Source organism: Trifolium pratense, linkage group LG3 (assembly GCF_020283565.1).
Source record: "Trifolium pratense cultivar HEN17-A07 linkage group LG3, ARS_RC_1.1, whole genome shotgun sequence".
Taxonomy (NCBI): Eukaryota; Viridiplantae; Streptophyta; class Magnoliopsida; order Fabales; family Fabaceae; genus Trifolium; species Trifolium pratense.
In genome coordinates this window covers 4,033,184-4,053,921 of record NC_060061.1, presented here as the reverse complement: position 1 = coordinate 4,053,921, position 20,738 = coordinate 4,033,184, and the positions used below count along the sequence as shown (strand labels likewise).

The 20,738-nt window shown below is 32.9% G+C and overlaps 3 protein-coding genes across 7 annotated transcripts; 2 read left to right on the top strand and 1 right to left on the bottom strand.

Moving 5' to 3' along the window:
• Nucleotides 1-1,147: 1,147 nt before the first annotated feature.
• Nucleotides 1,148-4,111, bottom strand: LOC123915438. 2 transcript variants are annotated; one of them, XM_045966555.1, is made up of 3 exons: nt 3,795-4,111; nt 3,154-3,256; nt 1,148-1,514 (listed from the first exon to the last, which is right to left on the bottom strand). In XM_045966555.1, the coding sequence occupies exons 1-3, from the start codon at nt 3,986-3,988 to the stop codon at nt 1,377-1,379; spliced, it is 435 nt and encodes a 144-aa protein (XP_045822511.1). In that variant the 5' UTR covers nt 3,989-4,111; the 3' UTR covers nt 1,148-1,376. The 2 variants fall into 2 exon arrangements, 1 of the variants encoding a protein (XP_045822511.1); XR_006811866.1 differs by lacking the exon at nt 1,148-1,514 and adding an exon at nt 1,521-2,365 and having other exon boundaries at nt 3,795-4,094.
• Nucleotides 4,112-5,165: 1,054 nt separating this feature from the next.
• Nucleotides 5,166-13,555, top strand: LOC123915437 (VIN3-like protein 1). Of its 2 annotated transcripts, none has more exons than XM_045966552.1 (5): nt 5,166-5,489; nt 6,491-6,558; nt 10,587-11,214; nt 11,563-11,864; nt 11,993-13,555. In XM_045966552.1, exons 1-5 carry the CDS (start codon nt 5,236-5,238, stop codon nt 13,183-13,185), a joined length of 2,445 nt encoding a protein of 814 aa, XP_045822508.1. In that variant the 5' UTR covers nt 5,166-5,235; the 3' UTR covers nt 13,186-13,555. The 2 variants fall into 2 exon arrangements, with proteins under 2 accessions (XP_045822508.1, XP_045822510.1); XM_045966554.1 differs by lacking the exon at nt 5,166-5,489 and adding an exon at nt 5,579-5,614.
• A 2,046-nt stretch (nt 13,556-15,601) lies between these two features.
• Nucleotides 15,602-19,918, top strand: LOC123915436 (3-hydroxyisobutyryl-CoA hydrolase-like protein 3, mitochondrial). 3 transcript variants are annotated; one of them, XM_045966551.1, is made up of 11 exons: nt 15,664-15,968; nt 16,303-16,404; nt 16,603-16,647; nt 16,905-16,957; nt 17,635-17,769; nt 17,891-17,987; nt 18,238-18,367; nt 18,671-18,849; nt 18,987-19,114; nt 19,224-19,325; nt 19,610-19,918. In XM_045966551.1, exons 1-11 carry the CDS (start codon nt 15,752-15,754, stop codon nt 19,709-19,711), a joined length of 1,290 nt encoding a protein of 429 aa, XP_045822507.1. In that variant the 5' UTR covers nt 15,664-15,751; the 3' UTR covers nt 19,712-19,918. The 3 variants fall into 3 exon arrangements, with proteins under 3 accessions (XP_045822505.1, XP_045822506.1, XP_045822507.1); XM_045966549.1 differs by lacking the exon at nt 16,905-16,957 and having other exon boundaries at nt 15,602-15,968; nt 16,603-16,667; XM_045966550.1 differs by lacking the exon at nt 16,603-16,647 and having other exon boundaries at nt 15,609-15,968.
• The last annotated feature ends 820 nt before the right edge of the window (nt 19,919-20,738 follow it).

Here is a 20,738-nt window from a genome sequence, read left to right as displayed (position 1 = left end):
CTACTTTATTCATTTATATTTAGAAAAATATTTTATCAAATTTTTTCACTAATTTTTTTTTGTGAACAACTATTTTTGTCCTTGACAATGTGAGACATTGTTATTATAATTATAATTTTTGGATGTATCAAAATTGTAGAGTAAATACTACAGGAAAAATAACATATTCAAAAACCAAAGTGACTAATTTTAAGTCATTCGAATCCCACAACAAAAACATAATTGAATGTTTTGTTAAAAGAAATATTAAAATAGTCTCGTGAGCTTAACTCAGTTGGCGGTGATAGTGTATTATATATACAAAGGGTCGGGTTCGAATCTCGGTCATCCCATTTATTCATTCTAAGAGTGAAATTTCTAGTCACTAAACTACTTGACTAAAAATGAAATATTAAAATAACTATCTTTTACCGAATTAAAATAACTTTTTTAGTTTATAATTTTGCTTATAAAAAAAAAACTTTTTTAGTTTATAAAAAAATATATATCTTTTTAGTGTTTGCATATCATGTACTTATTCATTTTAAATTTTAACAATTTATTTTAGATGAACCAAACTCTAGTGGTTATTAATGTGATATATACAGTACAAGCAAAGAGAGAGTTTGTACACAATGCACACAAGAGCACACAATACACTACACACAAGAACTTATATCAAAATTACTTTGTGGATCCCAATCTTTAAAAAAAAAATCTTTACACGCTGAAACTATTAGATTGAATGAAACTCAACTTAAATAAATAATAGTATATAACATCGATGAGTAAAATTCCCGGCTTGAACTTATTTCCTTTAACTTCTTTTTGTGTTTGCTTGTATATGATGTACTTATTTATTTCAAATTTTCCTTTAACAATTAATAGAAGATGAACCAAATTATACTGGTTAATGTGAACCAAATTTTCCTTTAACAATTAATAGAAGATGAACCAAATTATAGCTCTGTGATAAATTACTTCGCAAAACACTTCTTTCTCTTTTTTCAACATTGTCAAGATGCTCCAGTTTTGGCCATCGATGCTCTCAGATTCAGAACACTACCTTATTCAGTTTTGTTAGATTGGAGACCATGAAACAAGACCACTTTGTATATATACAATTTTTTTAAGAATATAAAGGTCATAATAATTGAAAGCAAGCAAATGCACCATAAATTGAAACAACAAATACTAATACAAATTTTTTAAGAATATAAAGGTATTAATAACGGAACAACAAATAGATTACATCAAAACTCAGTTGAAAAGTCTTCAAAATAGTCCTAATAAAGCTTCTGAGATGACCTAAGTTAAATTACTAATATTCTGTAACTAATTAACTAATGGAAGTCTCTCTAATCTTCAAAATAGTCTTGCCTGCAGACCACTCAAAGTCAATGGCAAAGGCGATAGCATAATTCCTCAATTGTCTCTGGCAGCTCACCATTTACAAGAGGAAATTCACCCGTCCTTCCATTGCCTTTACAGGTCAAAGACAAAACGCTTCCCACCTCCGTACTTATTTCAGTGCTCTGCATCATTATATCAATCAATCACAAAAATGTTAGTACCAAGATAGAGTTATATATGCAGGGTCGTGGTTCGAACCCCACATAACGCTTCTGGAATGCCCCGCATTTTTTCTAAATATAAAACTTGAAACTTAATTATCATAAAATTAAGTAACATCATCCCTTTATACTATTTAACAAAGTTGATATATGCATAAACATAACCCTTCCGGGACGCATCCCGTGTTTTTTCTAAATATAAAATTTGGAACTTAATTATACTAAAGTTACATAAACAATGTGTATTTTGGTGAAGTTAACAATAATATTTATCTACAAAGACTATTTTTTGGCTTGGTGTTTCAATGCCAAATATATTCAACCGGCTTTTAATAACAACCAACAAACTAATGGCTAATATATGAAGTTAAAAATTTGGTATATCGTTTCTGCTTTAACATCATCCGTGATCTTACTATCTTAATAAAATTATTTTTATGTTACATTCCAGCAAAGACTATTTTTTTAAGCAAGGCCATTTGGTGTCGAGTCCAAATAGTTTATAAACATTTGAATAAACTATTGCATAAAAGAAAATATATACATACTTCAATCAACTATTGATAAATTCCCATTACATATCAATCAAGTCAAATGTTAGACAAAAGAAATAAGGAAAATAATATTGCAAAGTACTTTGAGGGATCAATTCCATTAGCACCATGACCCCTTTTGATATTCCTTGCAAAGCTTAATATCTCGTGTTTCCATCACGCAATTGCAAACAGCTCTTCTTCAGAACCCCTTTTCTAATAAAGGGCAAGCTCAAACAAATATGCATGAATAGCTACTGATAAGTGTCATTAGCAAACCTAGGCAAGTATACTAACACTTTTTAGTTACCATGAGGAAGAAAGCATATGGATATACTTTTGAAAGAAGTCAAGAAATCCTAAATTAATCAACGACCAAAAATGCAAACCTCATGTAGATTTTTATATTATTTTTAAAATACAAATCCTAACATGAAAAATATAAATTTTTATAGTGTGGAGAGCATTGTGATCATCATATTCCAACAAAATGAATAATATAAATAATAAAACCATGTTTTCCAAAAGATATAGAGAAAGTAGAAGATGCAGGAAAAAATGAACATTCAATCATGGGTTTCCTGAAATTGCATATGCTTTATGTTTATAAAAGTAAATACATATTCAATCTCATGCTTCATGTGTTACCTAAAATTGCAAATGTTTTATGTTACTTGAAACATCGTTTAGCATATTAGCAAAGTAAAGTAAGGAACCAAAAAATTGTATCGCAGGAAAAAAAAATCAGAAAGCATATGTTGAGTTTATGGTTCAGAGATTAGCATAAATGTTTCTTTTAAGTATGGATAAAATGACAAAATTCAAAAACTGTTAGGATTATTTCCAAATAAATATCCTTTTTCTTTTACAAAAAATACCAAATAACAAATGAAACAAATTAAAATTGATACAAATCTTAAAAAAAATCTGAAATTTAACCATCTAAATCCCACTAACAACTCCTAAAAAGTAAAGTAGGGATTATTAGCAAAATATAAAAACAAATCTAATAAATATGACAACTAAGCAACAATATTTTTTTCAATAGAAATTCAAGGAAAACTTACCCCTGTGGTGACATGTTTACCTAAGATCTTCTGATTTGAAACACTTTTTGAAAAAATTAGCACTTTCATCAAATTCTTTTGACAAATCCCCTCAGCTTGCTTGCTACAACCATGGAAATCAATATTTTGGTAAGTAAGCTTGATGAAATCAAAATCTGTAAAAATTTGGGAAATAGAGAGTATCAAAAGCAAATCCCTTCTACAGTTTAATCCATACACACAAAAAATATTGTTAAACCATGTCAAATTATAGTTTTGAATCAAACTCTAATTCCAAAACACTATGAATGAACTTTGATTAGGTTTTAGAAAATTATGGATTTTGGAACACAAAAAACGCAAATTAAATGTTACCAGAAAAATCATAGTTTGTGATCAGGAAGGTTGTTTGTCCATAAACTTATATAATTAAACTCGGAATTTATAAAACTTAAGATTAAAAAATATTTAGAACTAAAATGCCAAAATTAAACGGAAGGAAAGAAAGAAAGCAAGCAATGAGCGCTTTGCTGGGGTGAGTTTATCTGAACCTAGACCTCTCCTTTTTATAGATGAAAAATCAAGGTTTCAGACATTACAATAATCATAAAAAAAAATATTAGGGTTTGAAACGATTTTGGGAGGGGGGGGAAGATTCAAACCTTGACAGTTGTTTATCTTCTGCTTTTAACTCTGATCCAATACCACAAAATTGTTTGATTAAAGCTACCTCTATGTTGATTTCACCGTTTTGGATAAAATTGGGAGATGAGGAATTGAGATAGTGACAGGTTGATAAATTGAAGGTTTCTTTTGGTTCATGGGTATAGAGGAGAAAATTTGGCTTCTTCTGCATGATTCAGAGATTTGCAAGAATTGGGGGCTATAGTTTACTGGTGTTCGCGTGAGGGGGGAGAGTTGTTTCCAGATTTGTGTGGCACGCGTGATTCTTCCTGCGTGAGGAAGACTTTTTTTGTTTGGTTTACACGTGATTTTCTTTCATATATATATGATGGGCCAGATCTTGTTGTTTCTTTGAAGGCCCAATTTTGCAAAGTAAACCAAAAGAAGAGGGAAAATTCAAATGTTTGAAATTTCTTCCATGTCAAACAACTTATGTGGCAACAAAGTTTAATATGGCAAAGAAATAATATTTTTTAATGATGATTTGGCAATAATATGGTTAGAGGTGGACAAATCATCAAATTTTCCTTAACATGAGTTTGTATATTATTAAGATTAAGATAAGATTGTATCATTAAAGAGTACCGAAGCAAAACAAGACAAATTGAAACCAACAAAGATATATATATATGAAGGAAAAAAAAAAGCTGAGATTTGAGAAAACCATAACAATAATAATAAAACAAAACACAGCAGTAGAAAAGAAAGAACATAAAATCCTTAATTACTTTCTCCCTTTCTTCTTCTATTGTTCCTTTTCCTCTCTTTCCTCTGTTTATACTTACTTTCTCAGTATACTAATTTATGGTGGTTTAGTGGTATCTGAAGGGAGAAAAGGAAGAGGAGTAAGAGTGTGATAAATGTGGCATGGACCATGGACTACAACGGTCTTATATGAGAGACTGAGAGTTATTAGGTTGGTTATGAGGTTGGTGGAATGGAAGTAATGAGGATTTATGAGGAGTTTATTGGTTGGTGAAAGGATTTATGAGGATTTATCAACGGTCTATGATAAAAGTATTTTTCTTTTTTGGTTTACGATGATCATTTGAGTATCAAACCCAGCATCTATATGTGCTATTTAAACTTTTCACCCCTAGGTCATATTTAGTGGCTTAAATATTTTATATTCTTTGGTTAGACAGAATTACTAGTAGAATTTAATTTATACACAGTCATTTAATCCATCTTTTTCTTTATTAAATAAACAAACTTTTTAATTTTTTATTTTTATAATACTAGTATATAATAAGTACAGTAATATAATACTATACTATATACAGTACATTATACAGTACTAGTATAGTACATTCGTGATAAATAAATAAAGTAGTAAAAAAGAGTAGATTAGTTGAGTAGCCATAACCGTGTAACTGCAGACAAACTCTGTTTGCTTGTTTTCATATCATAGCATATCAGATGCATTTTACACACGCGCTCCTTCTAACGCGTGTGATTCTCCACCATTTTTTGATACTGAAAAATAACGTGAACTACTCGTACAAGTTTCTCTCTCTCTCTCTTTCTCTTTCTCTATCGAACGAAACAAAACGAACCAATAACAACGATGAACAAGATGAAGTTGTTTCTCTGAGAGTAGCTTTGGATTCATTCATTCATTCATTCAAAACTCACTCATTCATCATTCATTCCTCATTTTCTCAATTCTCAAGGTTCCTTCTTCTTCTATTACTCTTCTCTATTTACTGAATCATTACTTTTCGATTTTTTTTTATTATTTATTGCATTTTTTTCTTTCTGCAGATTTGTTCTTCGTTTTCTTCCTATTATTGTAAATGTAAATACACCATTTCTTCGATTATATCAATTTTTTCTACTTTTGGAAAAAAAGGGAAAAAGTTAACAAAAACTCGATTTTCATTTCACTTTTGGTCAATGCTGAAACCACAATGTGGATGTAAAGAGTACTTAAACCTTCACGTGTTTACTTTTTCATCGTTGTATTTATACTTTTCTCTTCACTTTTGCTTTCAGTTTCTAATTTATTTTAGCTTAATCATATTTTATTTTATTTTTTGGGAAAATATTTGTTCATGAAAAAATATTTTGTTTGTTTTTATCTTTCATTTTTTTGATTGATGCATTGTGGTTTGATGAAATGGGGAATACAATGAAATATGCTATGATATAGTGAAGACTGATTTTATGATTGTTTTCATTTTTCTTCCTTTAATAATCTGTGTTTATTTTCTATTAGTTAGAATTATTTAATATAACATTATTTATTGCATCAAAATTTCATTTATTGCTGTTTTATTCATGATCTACATTCTTTTATTCAATTGCATGTGTCGACGTTGTTCGCGTAAAATGCCATAACCTTTTTTAATGTTCAAGTAAATATAGAGCCCTGCATTAAAAACCAAACCTTTCCACTGAATAATATTGCTAATACTTATTGTTTGTTCTTTGAACATTTGGAATTTTACCTTGAACAAGCTAATTTCGATGTTAAAATTTTGGTTATTCATTACCATTTGTTAGCTTTCTTTGGTGTGTAATAGTAATACCATAATAACGGCAACTTTACTTTTGAAAATTTTGTTTCTATTTATTCGTCATAGAGTAATGTGGTATGTCATGCATGGTTCGACTTTCATATTCCCACTTATGTAAACATCCTTGTGAAATGCAATTTATTTCTTTTTGGCAGTCAAGGGCTATTCCCCTACGGGTTTTATCAGTTAGAAATGGATTTTGAAGAGAAGTTTCTTGCTAAAGGTATGTATGGTTCCGAGCTTCTTCTTGAGTTTTGTTTTTTAAAAGTTAGAATTACAACTAGTCCGTTTCTCTACGTAGTACATGTAAAGCTGACTTTGGCTAGCTTAGTTTTATAATGCATGCTCTTACATGTCAAATCTATTAACACTAAGTCATGGATTGTGATACAGAGTATACCTTTTTGACGAAAGAGTATACCTGAAAATTGAGTTTGGGAAAGATGAATTGGTCCAATGTTTGTTATGAATATGGAAAGTGATTACTTTTAGAAGGCTTTTTGCCTGTTTTATACTTTGCAGCCTTATATGGTTTTGAAAGGAACTTGTTATCTTATTAGAAGTTTTAAGGTTTGTTTGAGAGGGGGTTTTAGGAGAGGAAGGGAAAGGGTTATGATAAACCATTATCTTGTAAGGATTGGGAGCACTTTAAAACAAAGGAAGAGTTAGAGAAATTTCCAAAAACATCCCAAAACCCTTTTACATATTTTTTTTAATATTCCCTAAATTGGGAGTTTTAACATTCAAACAAGATGGGAGTCTATCCTCCTTCCTTCTATTTCATTTTCCCTCCAAACCCTTCCCTTTCCCTCCCAAATCACAAACAGATCCTTAGGGAAGACTTCTCTTAAATATAGAACTAATTTGCAGAACTTCAGGGGCCCTCGACCTACCTGCTCCATAGCCCCGGTTCTTGCTCATATAATTAACAAACAGTCCTCTTGGCCCATTTTTTGAGGCATACCTTATTATTTCAAATTATCACAATCCACAACTAACTGGCTAGCCAAACCAACTAACTAAGGGGTTTACCAATCAGATTTGTTTCGTTTGAGTGTTTGATCAAGAATATTGAAACTCAAGTGTTAATAAGATGGTCTTTTAGTTGCCTCTATGCTGTTGCATGATCATTTATGTGAATTTTGTTTGGTCTAAAACAGTGTAATGTAGTAATGCATTGACTTGATGTGCTCTGTTACTAGCCAGTACATATGAAAAAAACATATTGTAATAATGTGCTACAAACAGTAAAATGTAGTAATTCATTGACTTGATGTGCTCTGTCAGTACATATGCTCTAGACCTAATCTTCTGTACTGCTATTTTCTTAGAGTCAACTAGTGAAGGATCAATGGTTTATCAGCACAAGCTTGTCATGTTTTAATAGATATATTGAATACATTGTTGATAACTAGTATTGCTCTATCTACTCCTTTTCTAGTATTGCTTTGGAATGTAATTACAGCAATGGTTTACTTAAGTTAAGTGTATGTAGTTTTTAATTAAGATTAAACTCAGGCTGGTCTTCAAGGCTAACCCTGTCACATTAGTCATTCAAAGATATTGGTCACCAATTTAGTCCCTAAAGTTGTCGGGTTCATCACACCAGTCGTCCAAAAGTTGTCACCAAGTTTGTCCCCCATATTTCTAAATTGTCACCTTATTCATTTGTATGAAGGACTATAGTGGTGATATAAAAAGCATGAATTTGGTATGAATAGGATATTTCGGGGACTAATTTGGCATTTTTTTTTACAAAGCGGTGCTATTTTTTTTTTTTGTTGTATGCTTAGTATGGTGATGCATGTAATGTTGAACGACTAACTTGATGGTCCACTCTACTATTAATACATATTGACATTAGCATTTAATAAGACAAATGCCTTCAGAGAATATACCATCAGTTTAGATAATGTTAAATCATTTACATAGTTTTTAATATTTTTAATGAATATGAGACTGATTTCTAATCTATTCATATATTTAAGATTACCTTGCAATGATAATATTCAAATGTAAAAAATATCAACCTTTTATGTGCTTATTAAGGAGCAAATTTTCCATAATCTGCATGGAATGTCAAAGATGGTGACGGTGATTACGTAGAAATCAATGGTAGGATTGGTTGATAATTAAATTCCATATTTGAAATTCTGAATGTGGTAAATATATGAAGTTTTAAACTTGCATGGCTGTGATATATAAATACATTAAAATAAAGCTTTGACACATGCTCCATGCTTGCGTATGCCCCATTCTATAAAAAATATTTTTCCAAATTTATCCGCCACTTGAGGCCCTTGGATGCTCCTCATTGAGTTGTCAAATTGTCGGCTATAAAGATGCATTTTGATGTTAAATCTGGAATATCTCCTCGTTTTTTTTTAGTCGTAGGGAGAATCTGGTGTTTATGTGAGGTATTCACTTTCCGGATCTCGATCTTCCATGTATCATTTCTTCTACTTAGTCTTGTAGTTGTCTGAATTTTTTCAGAATGCCTGCTGTGTTTTGGCAGCTTTTCCATCTCTCTATGTGAAGGTTGTTATTACTTCGGTGAGAGAATTTGATCTTATAGTTTGTAATTTATTCTGAAGATCGATCATGTTAATTTTCCAATTCCAGGATGCCTTGAGATTTTTATTATTCCTATTGAAAGATAACTTATAATCCAGATGTTTTGTTCAAAATCAGTGCGTCCTGACTTGAGGAAGTTGATTCCACGTCTTTTTCGTGGTTGATGTTCATCCAGAAGTAGTTTGCTATAACTGAGGAAGATGTTTTGTTCTGGCTGGTTACTTTGATTGATCTTGTCTGGTATGATTTTGTATTAGCATCTACTCATGATTTCCACATCAAATTTGGGAATTTTGAAAGATAACTAATTTCAAGTTTGATTGATTTAACATTGTTTCCGGTCGACATCAGACTCAATAGCTAAATGCAATATTACTTGGATGACATGTAATAATGTTCTTAAATTTTCTCTGTGTCTGCAAATGAATCTTCTGTTAGATGTTGTCTCGAAGAATTGCTCTTGCATACGCACATACTCAAAATCTTTTCCTTGCATTTGTTTTTCAGTTCTTAACATTATTTACATTGCAATCTCGTGCGCTGCTCTTAGTCTGTTCATCCTTTATATTTCTTCTCTTGTCCCCCGTTTCCATACACTAATTTGTGGCAAGATTAAGGGGGACAACTGCGCCCAAACCCATTGTCCATTCAATGGCGTTGGGATAACTACCCACTAAAAATGAGGACATAGGTACTGCAACACCAAACCAGCCCTGTACTTGCACTATTTTTTGTAATTAATATTAGGACTTGAGGATTTTAGAATAATTTAAAATTGAGTTAGATGTTACATTTTTAGTCCATGTTTTTTGTTTTAATGATTTTTCATAGTTAAGTTTAAGTATTAAAGCAACATTTTGTTTTTAAACTTTTTAAAAGAAAGACTAGTTGGGAGGAAAACATATTTCTTTTAAGCTAAAATGTGGGAGATGGGTCTGGGTCATACCCTACCGGCTACTGCTGGTGATGTAGCAGCTACTTCTTTTTGCAGTCATGCCATGATGTATTGGCTGGTAATATGGTCTGGTTTGCTCTAGTTGGATTTTTCACTTTTCCAACTCTTAGGTCTATCATCCATGTATGATGCTGTGATCTGAGGCTTACAAGTGTCCTAAAAATGGATAATATATCCTAATGTCACACATTTTACACCGTTTTTAAAGAGTGAGAAAGATTTACATTGAATTTATACTTGTAATTTATATGTACTATATTTTGTTTCAGAAATCTATGACATTTTATTGTTAATTATGAATGTCATGAATTTTGAGTTACTTTTATGTATATACATTATACGAATATAAAAAATTTCAAAGTGGTCATCGCACTATCCCGTTATTAGCATTTGTGTCGTCGGTCGCTCTTCTATCCATAATATGTTATGACTGAGTTACACTCACCCTCAATATAGGACCTTGGTTTTATTTCTCATAAGAACTTGAATCAGTTCTTTTGTGTCTGATCTGAAGGATTGATTTGGCCCGAATAACGGATTTTGTAGAAAGCTGTTCAGAGATTACCCTAATATTTGTTCTTCGGTGCAGCCTAAATTCAGTTCACCATTTATGCATCCATTTATAATAGTCCTTCATAGTCTACTTTCTTATTTTTACCTGTTCAGTAAGTTGTTTGTCGCAAGTCTTTTTTCTGGTAATGCTACTTTCTTGTTTTTTCTAGTTTCTGGTGTTCGAAGCCTTTCTTCCAGTGTGCATAGTACTCCTGAAAAAAATGGCCATTCAGATGATGCTTCAAGAAGTTCAGAACACTTTCAGGAGTTCATGAAATATGGTCCAAAGAAGGAACTTCTTCAAACGTGCTTTGATAAGGACAAAAAGAACATGTCTTCAAAAAACAGGATGACTGAAGCCAAGTCATGTGGTAAGATAATTAAGAAACAAGACACAAAAAAGGTTTCTAGTCTTAATCGTCAGCCCTCAAAAAAGCAAAATCGGAAGAGTGAAAACCCCATCCGACTTGTACCTCCTCCTAACCAGGCTTCTGATTTTGGACATCCGAGCACTTGGATCTGTAAAAATGCTGCTTGTAGGGCGGTTCTATCAGTGGATGACACATTTTGTAGACGGTGTTCTTGCTGTATCTGTCACCTTTTTGATGATAACAAGGATCCTAGTCTTTGGTTAGTATGCACATCTGAATCTACTCAAGGGGACTCCTGTGAGTTGTCTTGCCACATCGAATGTGCCCTTCAACATGAAAAAGTGGGAGTTGTTGATCATGGGCAACTGATGCAACTGGATGGTGGTTATTGTTGTGCATCCTGTGGTAAAGTTACTGGGATACTTGGGTAAGTAATTTTCTTTTACCTGTTATATCATCCTCCTTGCACATATTGTTGTTTCAACGGAAACATGCTTCCGACTTGCCTTCTGAATATACTGTAGAGTAATAACATAATTTAGAAAAAGAGTTGGTTATTTTTCTGCCACTTTATTCATGACTCGCTGGATTGACATGTTCACAGCAACAAACTGTAACGTACTATTGCAGTTTTGCTACCTTGATGTCTCTTTTGAAGGGGAACAATATTATGATCTTGTTCCCTTCCCTTGCTACCATTTGCAACGTGTATGTTGGTAAGTAAATTTCAAGCCCTATGTTGATGACCTTGGTGGTTTGTGTTTAATAATTGCAGATGCTGGAAGAAACAACTGAATATTGCAAAAGATGCCCGGCGTGTAGATGTACTCTGTTATAGAATATATTTGAGCTACAGGCTCCTGAATGGAACTTCAAAATTTAAAGACCTGCATCAAATTGTACAGGAGGCAAAGGCTAAACTGGAGACAGAAGTTGGTCCTCTTGATGGAGTTTCTGCCAAAATGGCCCGGGGCATTGTCAGCAGACTCTCTATTGCCAGCGATGTGCAGAGATTCTGCACTCTTGCTATTGAGAAAGCTGACAGCTGGCTGGCCATTGTTCCAAATTTAAATTCAGGTTTGAAAGTTTGAAACTAACGCTCTATGTTTTTTTGTGCTTTGGGGGAGTGTGGAAGTAGTAAATTTGTTTTTGCGGTTCTAGCTAATCTCATTTGTTTGTTACATATGCCATTTTCAATTTTGCAGAGGGTTCACTTCCTGCTGCTTGCAAATTTGTTTTTGAAGAGGTAACAGATTCTTCTGTCAAAATCATTTTAATTGAAATGTCAAATATATGTTCTGAGGACATCAAGGGGTACAAGCTTTGGTATTACAAGAGTTGGGATGAACCACCCACAAAGGATCCTGTTTCTGTATTTCCCAAATCTCAGAGGAGGATTTTGATATCCGACCTTCAACCTTGCACAGAATATACTTTTCGGATTATATCTTACACTGCCATGGGTGACCTGGGTCATTCTGAGGCTAAGTGTTTCACTGAGAGCATCGAGATAATTCAAAACAATCCCTCTAAGTCAGTTGCTTCAAATCATAAAAAACAGAACCCTCAAACCGGTGGCAATTCTTCTGGCTCCAAGATGGAGCTCAATCCCACAATGGCAGGTCCCAGATTTAAGGTTCGAGACCTTGGGAAAGTTTTGCGCGTTGCTTGGGCTCAAGAACGTGGTTACTTTGAGGAGTTGTGCTGTGCTGATATGAAAAATTGCTGTGGACAAGGCAAAATGAACAAGCCCAAAATTCCAGAAAGGCTGTTGCCTTCAGATTCACGAGGCCTTGATTTAAATGTTGTTTCAGTCCCTGATTTGAATGAAGACCTAACACCTCCTTTTGAGTCTTCCAGGGATGAAGGTAATGGTTGCACTTTACTGCAGGCTGTTGAGGCAGATGATGATGCTGTTTCTCATGATCTACAGGAAAACGATAAAGCAAGGTCACATAGGAGTGGCGACTCACAAACCTGGGCTCATGGGCCAAGAGAAGTCTCAGCTGTTGACTCTCGTGTAAATGCAGGCAGGAAAAGGGTTGCGAGCACAAATGAAGAGGCACATGAGTGTGATAGTACTTTGATAAATGGTTCTCCTTTACGTATATCTGGTGGTTCCCATTTCTTGGATGAAAACTTCGAGTATTGTGTGAAGGTTATCCGTTGGCTAGAGTGTGAGGGCCACATCAAACAGGAATTTAGGTTGAAATTGCTAACATGGTTTAGTTTGAGATCGACGGAGCAGGAACGCAGGGTTGTAAATACCTTCATTCAAACTCTTATGGATGATCCAAGTAGTTTGGCAGGGCAACTGGTTGACTCTTTCTCTGATATTGTATCCAGCAAGAAGAGGCCAAGAAATGGACTCAATAGTAAAGCTGGAGCATCAAAATAAGGGTGATCCTATTATAAAGTTTGTTATTTACCATTCACCCTTCTGTGATGAAAAATTGCCCTCAGATTGTTTCGCCTTCCCTGTACAGGCATTTTTTTTGAAAATTTATCACCCATCAAAGGGATTCATTTTATTGCATTGCAGACAGGTTTAATCTTTGCTCAAGGATTTGCATTGATGATGCAGAAAAAGAAACTCATTTTTCCCGGGAGGGAGGATCATCGAACGAAAAGTTTCGGGATTGCTATTTAGTAAATTCCTGTAATTATTTTCAGTATGAATTTATTCACCGATGATATTAGCATTGAATCCTTCTTTTCATAACTTTTATTTGAAAAGGCTACATCATATAATCCTTGATTTTATTCAATGCTATCGATCTTTTTTAATCTTTCTATTTCCCAACACTGATTTGTGAATAAACGAAAATGTGTGCTTAAACCTAATTGTGGGCAAACCAATTCTGCTTCACTGCGTTTTACTGTGGTTTTAAAGATGAGCGTTCGTAACTATGGATGCAGCCTGTGTTTATTCGCCTGATTATTTTATGGTAAATTTGAATGTAAATTCTGGGGGTAAGTCATGCATCAGACTCTGCATGTCTGTACTCTCAACAATAGAGACCACTTTGTGGATGTAACTGAATGCTCCAATCCAAGATCTTTTGGGGAGATTGGGATGATGTATCACCACAGACACAAATCAGTACCATTTTAAGTTGGCTAAAAGGTTATAACAATTCAACTAGTCAAGTTGTCTTTGACTTGTAGGGTCTCTATCCAAGATTCCTTCATTGTAGGAGTAGGTCACATTGGCACCTCGAAGGGCTGTTATTAGTGCATGCGCCTCATTGTGACCACACTAGTACAATTTATGGACTTTTATAGGTGTGGGGACACACCTATAAAACTCCGCAATGTTTATACACTTAAAGGCATTGACAAAGAAATTAAGAAAATTTACCTCTACGGCTCCACACCTCGTAACATTTTTTATATAAATACCTTTCATGAATTTTTCAATAAAATATCTACTATAAATTTATGGTATTATACACTCTACCAACAAGATACTACTTTATGGTGCACATTTTATAAAATGTACTGTGTACACTTTTTGAATTATGTATCTTAAACATGTGATTTATGGTACACATTTTTATAAGCATGTACCTACCGCAGTAAATGGAAAGGTTATGGTACACATTTTTTAGGTGGGGATGTTAGATCTTTTTCAATTGTTATAGGAGCAGTGTATCTTAAAGACTTAAACATGTGACTTGTTTCAGAGGTTATGGTACACATGTTCTACGTGGTGTTAGTTTCATTCCTCGTAAATCATGTGTAATGGGTGGCACTTTTATCTTAGACTTGGTTGGTTTTTTTTATTTCAATAATAGTGATAAATAGTTAGTAGTTAGTATAATAAATTATGTTAGTTTTTTCTTTTTGTCGGGATTTTGATCTTGGACCTTTAACTTTTTAACTTTTAGTTCAACTAGCTTAACCGGTTGAACTATCCATCTCACCCAGAAAATATGTACTCCTATTAATTTGTACGAGTAAAAAAAAAAGTACTCCTATAAATTTGTACATATTTCTTTATCTCAATTCAATATTTATTAATTTTGTTTACTAATATAACATTATTTATTGTTAATAAGAGTATTTTTGTAAATAACATAAAAGAAAAAGAGTATTTTTATAAATAAAACTCATTTTATCATGTTTTTTTGTTGACAGGAAACTCATTTTATCATTGAAATCAATATAACTGATTATTATTACTAATTATTATTATTATTATTATTATTATTATTATTATTATTTTGAATTGGGATGAAACTCCATCCTACTTGAACTCTTAGCCCATCTTCCTCATGGATTCAGTCCAGTCCATTAACTACTAGATTTTTTTCTTGAAGGAAGCAACGACCAGATGATTTGTTTCTGCGAGCTTAATAATTAACCGGAAGTTCGAATCCATAACACTCAATTTAGTGTAATTCTAATTTCTAACTACTATACTACTTAATTTTAACCAAAAAAAAAAGTAATATTCTGTTGAAAAATGTTAACGGCCCTTAAAACAGGAGTATATTAAAGAGATGAATGTAATTTTTTTTTAATTTATGCATTTAATTTTTTAAGTATTAAATATTTCGTATTATTAAATACAAAATTTATATATCTAAATATATTAACGTCATCAATAGTTAGTTGGTTCAGTGGTGATTGACGCTAAACTTAATAGGGAGGATCACAGTTCAATGCCAACAACTACTATCGAGAAGAGCAGAAATTACTTAATGTCAGAATTAACATCTGAATCAAATTAGACAAATTAGACGGTTCAATAAATCGGATATCGATTCTAAAAACATGAAAATAAATATATTACTAACGTGTATCATCATAAAAACAGAAAGCAAAGAAATTGGACAGTCTCATAAATAGGAAGAAAATGGAGGGGTCAAACAGTAACAACACTAAATTATTTGATACATAAGGAGCAAGTAACCACATCATCAATCATCATACATACGACATAGCTTTGATACAAAAGAATGCTACTTCGTACTGTCGGAGGAGCTAATCGTTTTCTCTGTTCATTTCTATCATCATCATCATCATCATCGTATTCTCTCTCCAACACCAAACCTTCATTCTCTTTCCGATCAATTTCTTCCATGGCTGAAGAATTCGTCAAAGGCACCGTTAATTCTAACGGCGTTGCCGTTCTCACCCTCGATCGCCCCAAAGCTCTCAACGCCATGAACCTAGGTTTTCATTTTTCTTATAATTATTATCATTTTTGTTTCTCAACTTTTCACTTCAACAACTTATTCAATCATCATGGTGCTTCTGGCTTACTTGAGAAATTACTATCTGTAATTATTATCATAAGGGTTTTAAAAAAATGTTAAATTTAGGTTATTTTGATTCATATTTTAATGGAATGGTGATTCTAGCTAGGTGTTGATTTGTTGAACATGGAATCAGAATAAAAATTAGGACTTTTGATTTTGACATGTACTATACTTTTTGAATTTTGAGTTAATTATGTAGGATTCAAAAAAGTTGAAGTTTTTTTGATTTGGAAATCTTTGTGGTGCAGATATGGATGTAAAGTATAAAAGTTATCTTGATGAATGGGAATTGGACCCTGATGTCAAATGTGTTCTGGTTGATAGCAGTTCCGCTCGTGCATTTTGTGCCGGTATGTATGATTTGAGACAAATGCAAAATTTCTAATTCTTTTAATGCAATGTTTTATTGAATAATGTTTCTACTTTCTAGCTCGAATACATTAAAAATGACTAGTCTCTTTTGTAGATGTTATACTTTAGATATATGAGGTTATTTGGTTTTGAGTGGTGGGTAAGGTTTTGAGAGTCACCATTAATGGTCAATGCAGGTATGGATATTAAAGGGGTTGTTGCTGAAATACAGAAGGACAAAACCACACCTTTAGTGCAGAAGGTCTCAATATATATTATTTGTTTTAGCCTCAAGTATCTTAAATCTTAATACATGCTTATCAAGTTGTAATTTTGATGTGCTTCATTGGATATATAGTTTGCTTCTTTGTGATCATCATCGTCATAATTGTCTTGTGATGCGATACAACTTTTCTTATAGTTTCTGTTTCGTCAAATAATTTTTTATCTATTCTCGATGACCGCTTACTTGGTAACCGAGATCTTAGTTTATCTGCAGGCGGTGACGTGAAGCACATAGCAACCAAAAACAACCTATCAGATGTGATTGAGGTCTAGTTGTGTCCTTTGTAATTATATGCCATCAGATTCTTGCCCTTACACTTTATTATAACCATGTCAATTCAAAATGAATACCTTTTGTGTAGCAATTGTTAACATTTCTTAACTGATGGTTTCTTTACTTCAAGTATATTTAAGATAAAGTATAGCCACACAGCTAATCTGGTAGACCACACTATTCATGACAAACTTAGTTTCATTGTCAGCACTGGTGGCTTTTAAAAACTTCAATGTTTTAAAATAATTGGTAATATACAGTTATTGATGAAGTTTCATGTTCAAGTAGATCAAACATAAAATGAATTTAATATGCAACTCTTACTCGGTGTTAATTTTGTCTTGGTTTTACGGTATTTCAAGTTGTGGTTCTAATGATGCCTTATCCTTTGGAATGCATCAGCTTCTGTCATTACAGGATTACCCTTTAGTTACATCTTTTTCTTCTTCCGAGACATTGACCTTCCTTTGGACGTTTTATTGTGTGCGCCTATTAGTTTCACATATGTAATTTGGTTGATTTTAGACAGTTCAATTTGTCGGTTAATTTATACTTTGTCTGTTACCAATTGTTGTCAGCACTTTGTGGGATTGCATGTTTTGCTGCATTTTTGCATTAGTTGTTAATGTGGAGCATAAAAATAAAATACCTATTATGCTGCATATTTTAGGTCTTCACAGCCGAGTACTCTTTGATATGCAAAATTTCTGAGTACAAGAAACCGTATATAAGTTTGATGGATGGAATAACAATGGGTTTTGGAATTGGCCTATCTGGTCATGGCCGATATCGTATCATAACAGAGGTATGCTCATCTTGTAGTATAGTTGCTTCATTTAATTATATAGATTTTGTAAATTCATAATAATTGCATTCTAGATCTCGTTTATGACTTATCTAAGTTATCTTTTTCTTAACATTTTCAGAGAACTGTTCTTGCAATGCCAGAAAATGGCATTGGCTTGTTCCCAGACGTAGGGTTTGCTCATATAGCTGCTCAAAGTCCAGGAGAAGGAGCTGTTGGTATTTATTTTTTATGATACAACATTTGTAGTTCTTCCTTGCTTTATTAGACGAGCTATTTCTCCTTTTTGTGACTGATTTTCATAATTTTCCTCATGAATACAAATTGTGTCCTACACTTTGAAGCATCTCAATGTGGTCTCTGGTTTCCATTAACAGCTCATTAGTTTTCATAGATATTGTTGAAAGTTTCTTCCACTTGCTTTCTATGAAATCTCCGAATTTGGTTTGAGTATTTTACTGACTGCAGGTGCTTATCTTGGATTGACTGGAAAGAGGGTCTCTACACCATCAGATGCAATATATGTTGGCCTTGGAACACATTACGTGCCATCAGGAAAGTTAAGCTCATTCAAGGAGGCCCTTTTGGCAACAAACTTGTATGTCAGCACAAACCTTTGAATAGCTCTTGAGCCTCTTTCTTTAGATTATCACTCTTTAAACTTCATCAGTTTAGATTGAATTGGACCAATAAATTATAATAATGCATTGTCATGATTGTGCGGATATAAGACAAGTGACAAGTCATTTACTGTATTCACTGCACATTCATGGTCTTCGTTTTGTTCCTTGAAATAATCTACATCAATGTACTTTGTTCAGACATATATAATTACAAAGATTGCATACATGCCAGTCATAAGAAATGCAACGATCTTACACAAAAATCATTGGTTATTTAGTTCTCAGGATCCCCATCAGGACATCAAAGTACTTTTAGCAAGATATGAGTCAAACCCGGATTCCGAGGCACAGTTAAAATTGCTTTTACCTCAGATAACTTCTTCATTTGGAGGAAATAAATCTGTTATTGAGACCATTGAGGAGTTAAAAACACACCAGTCAAGCACTGACTCTAATGGTATGCTTATCATCATATTGTTTGTTTCAACTGAAATGTTTAGATACAGTTATTGTTGGGTATGTTATCCACTAATGTTTGAGATTATAGTTAATTGTTTGTTAAGTGCTCAGTATTCTAGTATTTCCTATTTCTAGTTGCTGAGTGGGCTAATGAAGCTCTCCAAGGCCTTGGAAAAGGTGCTCCCTTCTCCCTTTTCTTGACCAATAGGCACTTCTCTGTGGTTGCATCTGCACTAGGAGAAAACGGCGGTGAATTATCCACGGTAAGCACTTTCATTTTCTTTCTTTTTTTTTCCGGCGCTGGCGGTACTTTCTGTGTTTTTTTAACATGAATTTAATGAGTATTCTGTCTGTGTATTTGGGATAATCCAGCTTAGTGGTGTAATGAAAACTGAGTATCGCATTGCCTTGAGGTCTTCATTGCGGCCTGATTTTGCAGAAGGTGTTCGAGCAGTATTGGTGGATAAAGATCAGGTTCTGCTTTTTCTCTCTTGATTTTCATACCTTTATGTGATGAGCAAACTTTAATATTAGTTGTTTGCCAAATCAAGTATAGGTGCAATTGACATATTGCCCTTCTAAACTATGCAAACTCTTTAGAATCTTTACTTGAAATTTTTATGTACTCTCCCGTTTCATGTTTACTGTCATTTCAAGTTATGCACACTTCTTTCATCCATAGTTAATTTTCCTTCGATATTTGGTATATGTTGTTTGTTGCTTGAATATTAAGTAAACTGAACAAGTATTCATCGCAGAACCCAAAGTGGGAACCATCAAGGTTGGAGGACGTTGATCAGAGCGAGGTTGAAGCCGTTTTTGAACCATTAGGAGCAGAGGTGGGAGAATTGTCTGTGTAATTTTCAAAGGAAAGCTTTCATTTCATTGAATGCATTACTGTATTGTATGACACTGCATCAAATAAATAGATGGTGTTATCATTGTGTTGCTTGTATCTTGTCATCCATTGATAACATAAAATCCATGATCATGTTAATCAAAGTACGATGTTACTTCTGGTGTGTCTGCAATCTGCATGTAAATGATGAAGGATATGATTTGCTTAACTTATATTTCTATCGTAATAGTTCCTCCTTTCATTTTAAAACCTGTGGGTGTTTAAGCATTTCAGATTTATTCCAAAATTATTTCAAATATAATTTAAATTATTTATTTAATATAGAATTATTTATTTTTAGTTCTACCCCAAAGTTAATATTGTCAATTTCAGTTTATTTACCCGGTGTACATTTATGACAATAACTACTCTTATTAATAAACACTAATTTTTACTGATCAAATTGTCTATTATTCTGAAACCACTTGATGTTAGAATTGACCCTCAAACCAGATTAGACAGTCCATTTGGCCGGATAATAGTAGCGAAAACAAAAAAAAAATTGTCTATTGTTGTACCAAATTTTTTGTCTATGATATAATTTTTTGTCTATTATTGTTGTAATATATTAATAAAATGAAGCACACAAAAATTGTACAAAAATAAATATATAACTAAATGAAGCACACAAAATACCAAAATAAAAATAAAATAAATGAAGCGCACAAATATTAGTAGTTTATTTTGAGAGTTAATTTATTGGAGAAAAATTGTAAAATAATTTAAGATGTATTGGTAAAATATAACAGTTAAAAATTTAAAAAAGCCTCGTAAAAAGAGTTAAATTTTTTAAAAAAACCTCGTAAAAAATAATTCTTGTGTGCACATATTTAGACACAAATGATTAAGCCACTATATAGGTTTAGTCCGGTCCAGTGGGAAAGAATTTGGGTAATATGCATGAGGTCCTCGGTTCAATCCTTCTTGGCAAGATTGTAAAACAAAAAAATATTTAGACACAAATGATGTCAAAGAAAAAAAAATCCACA

Excerpts from the sequence above, each read along its gene's own strand:
- LOC123915438 (XM_045966555.1), bottom strand. The coding sequence starts at position 3,988 with ATGCAGAAGAAGCCAAATTTTCTCCTCTATACCCATGAACCAAAAGAA. Across the intron at positions 3,257-3,794 it reads GAAGATAAACAACTGTCAAG|CAAGCAAGCTGAGGGGATTT; the intron begins GTTTGAATCTTC and ends CCATGGTTGTAG. Across the intron at positions 1,515-3,153 it reads GTAAACATGTCACCACAGGG|AGCACTGAAATAAGTACGGA; the intron begins GTAAGTTTTCCT and ends ATAATGATGCAG.
- LOC123915437 (XM_045966552.1), top strand. The coding sequence starts at position 5,236 with ATGCATTTTACACACGCGCTCCTTCTAACGCGTGTGATTCTCCACCAT. Across the intron at positions 5,490-6,490 it reads TCATTTTCTCAATTCTCAAG|TCAAGGGCTATTCCCCTACG; the intron begins GTTCCTTCTTCT and ends TCTTTTTGGCAG. Across the intron at positions 6,559-10,586 it reads AGAGAAGTTTCTTGCTAAAG|TTTCTGGTGTTCGAAGCCTT; the intron begins GTATGTATGGTT and ends TGTTTTTTCTAG.
- LOC123915436 (XM_045966551.1), top strand. The coding sequence starts at position 15,752 with ATGCTACTTCGTACTGTCGGAGGAGCTAATCGTTTTCTCTGTTCATTT. Across the intron at positions 16,648-16,904 it reads TGAAATACAGAAGGACAAAA|GCGGTGACGTGAAGCACATA; the intron begins CCACACCTTTAG and ends GTTTATCTGCAG. Across the intron at positions 19,115-19,223 it reads ACGGCGGTGAATTATCCACG|CTTAGTGGTGTAATGAAAAC; the intron begins GTAAGCACTTTC and ends GGGATAATCCAG.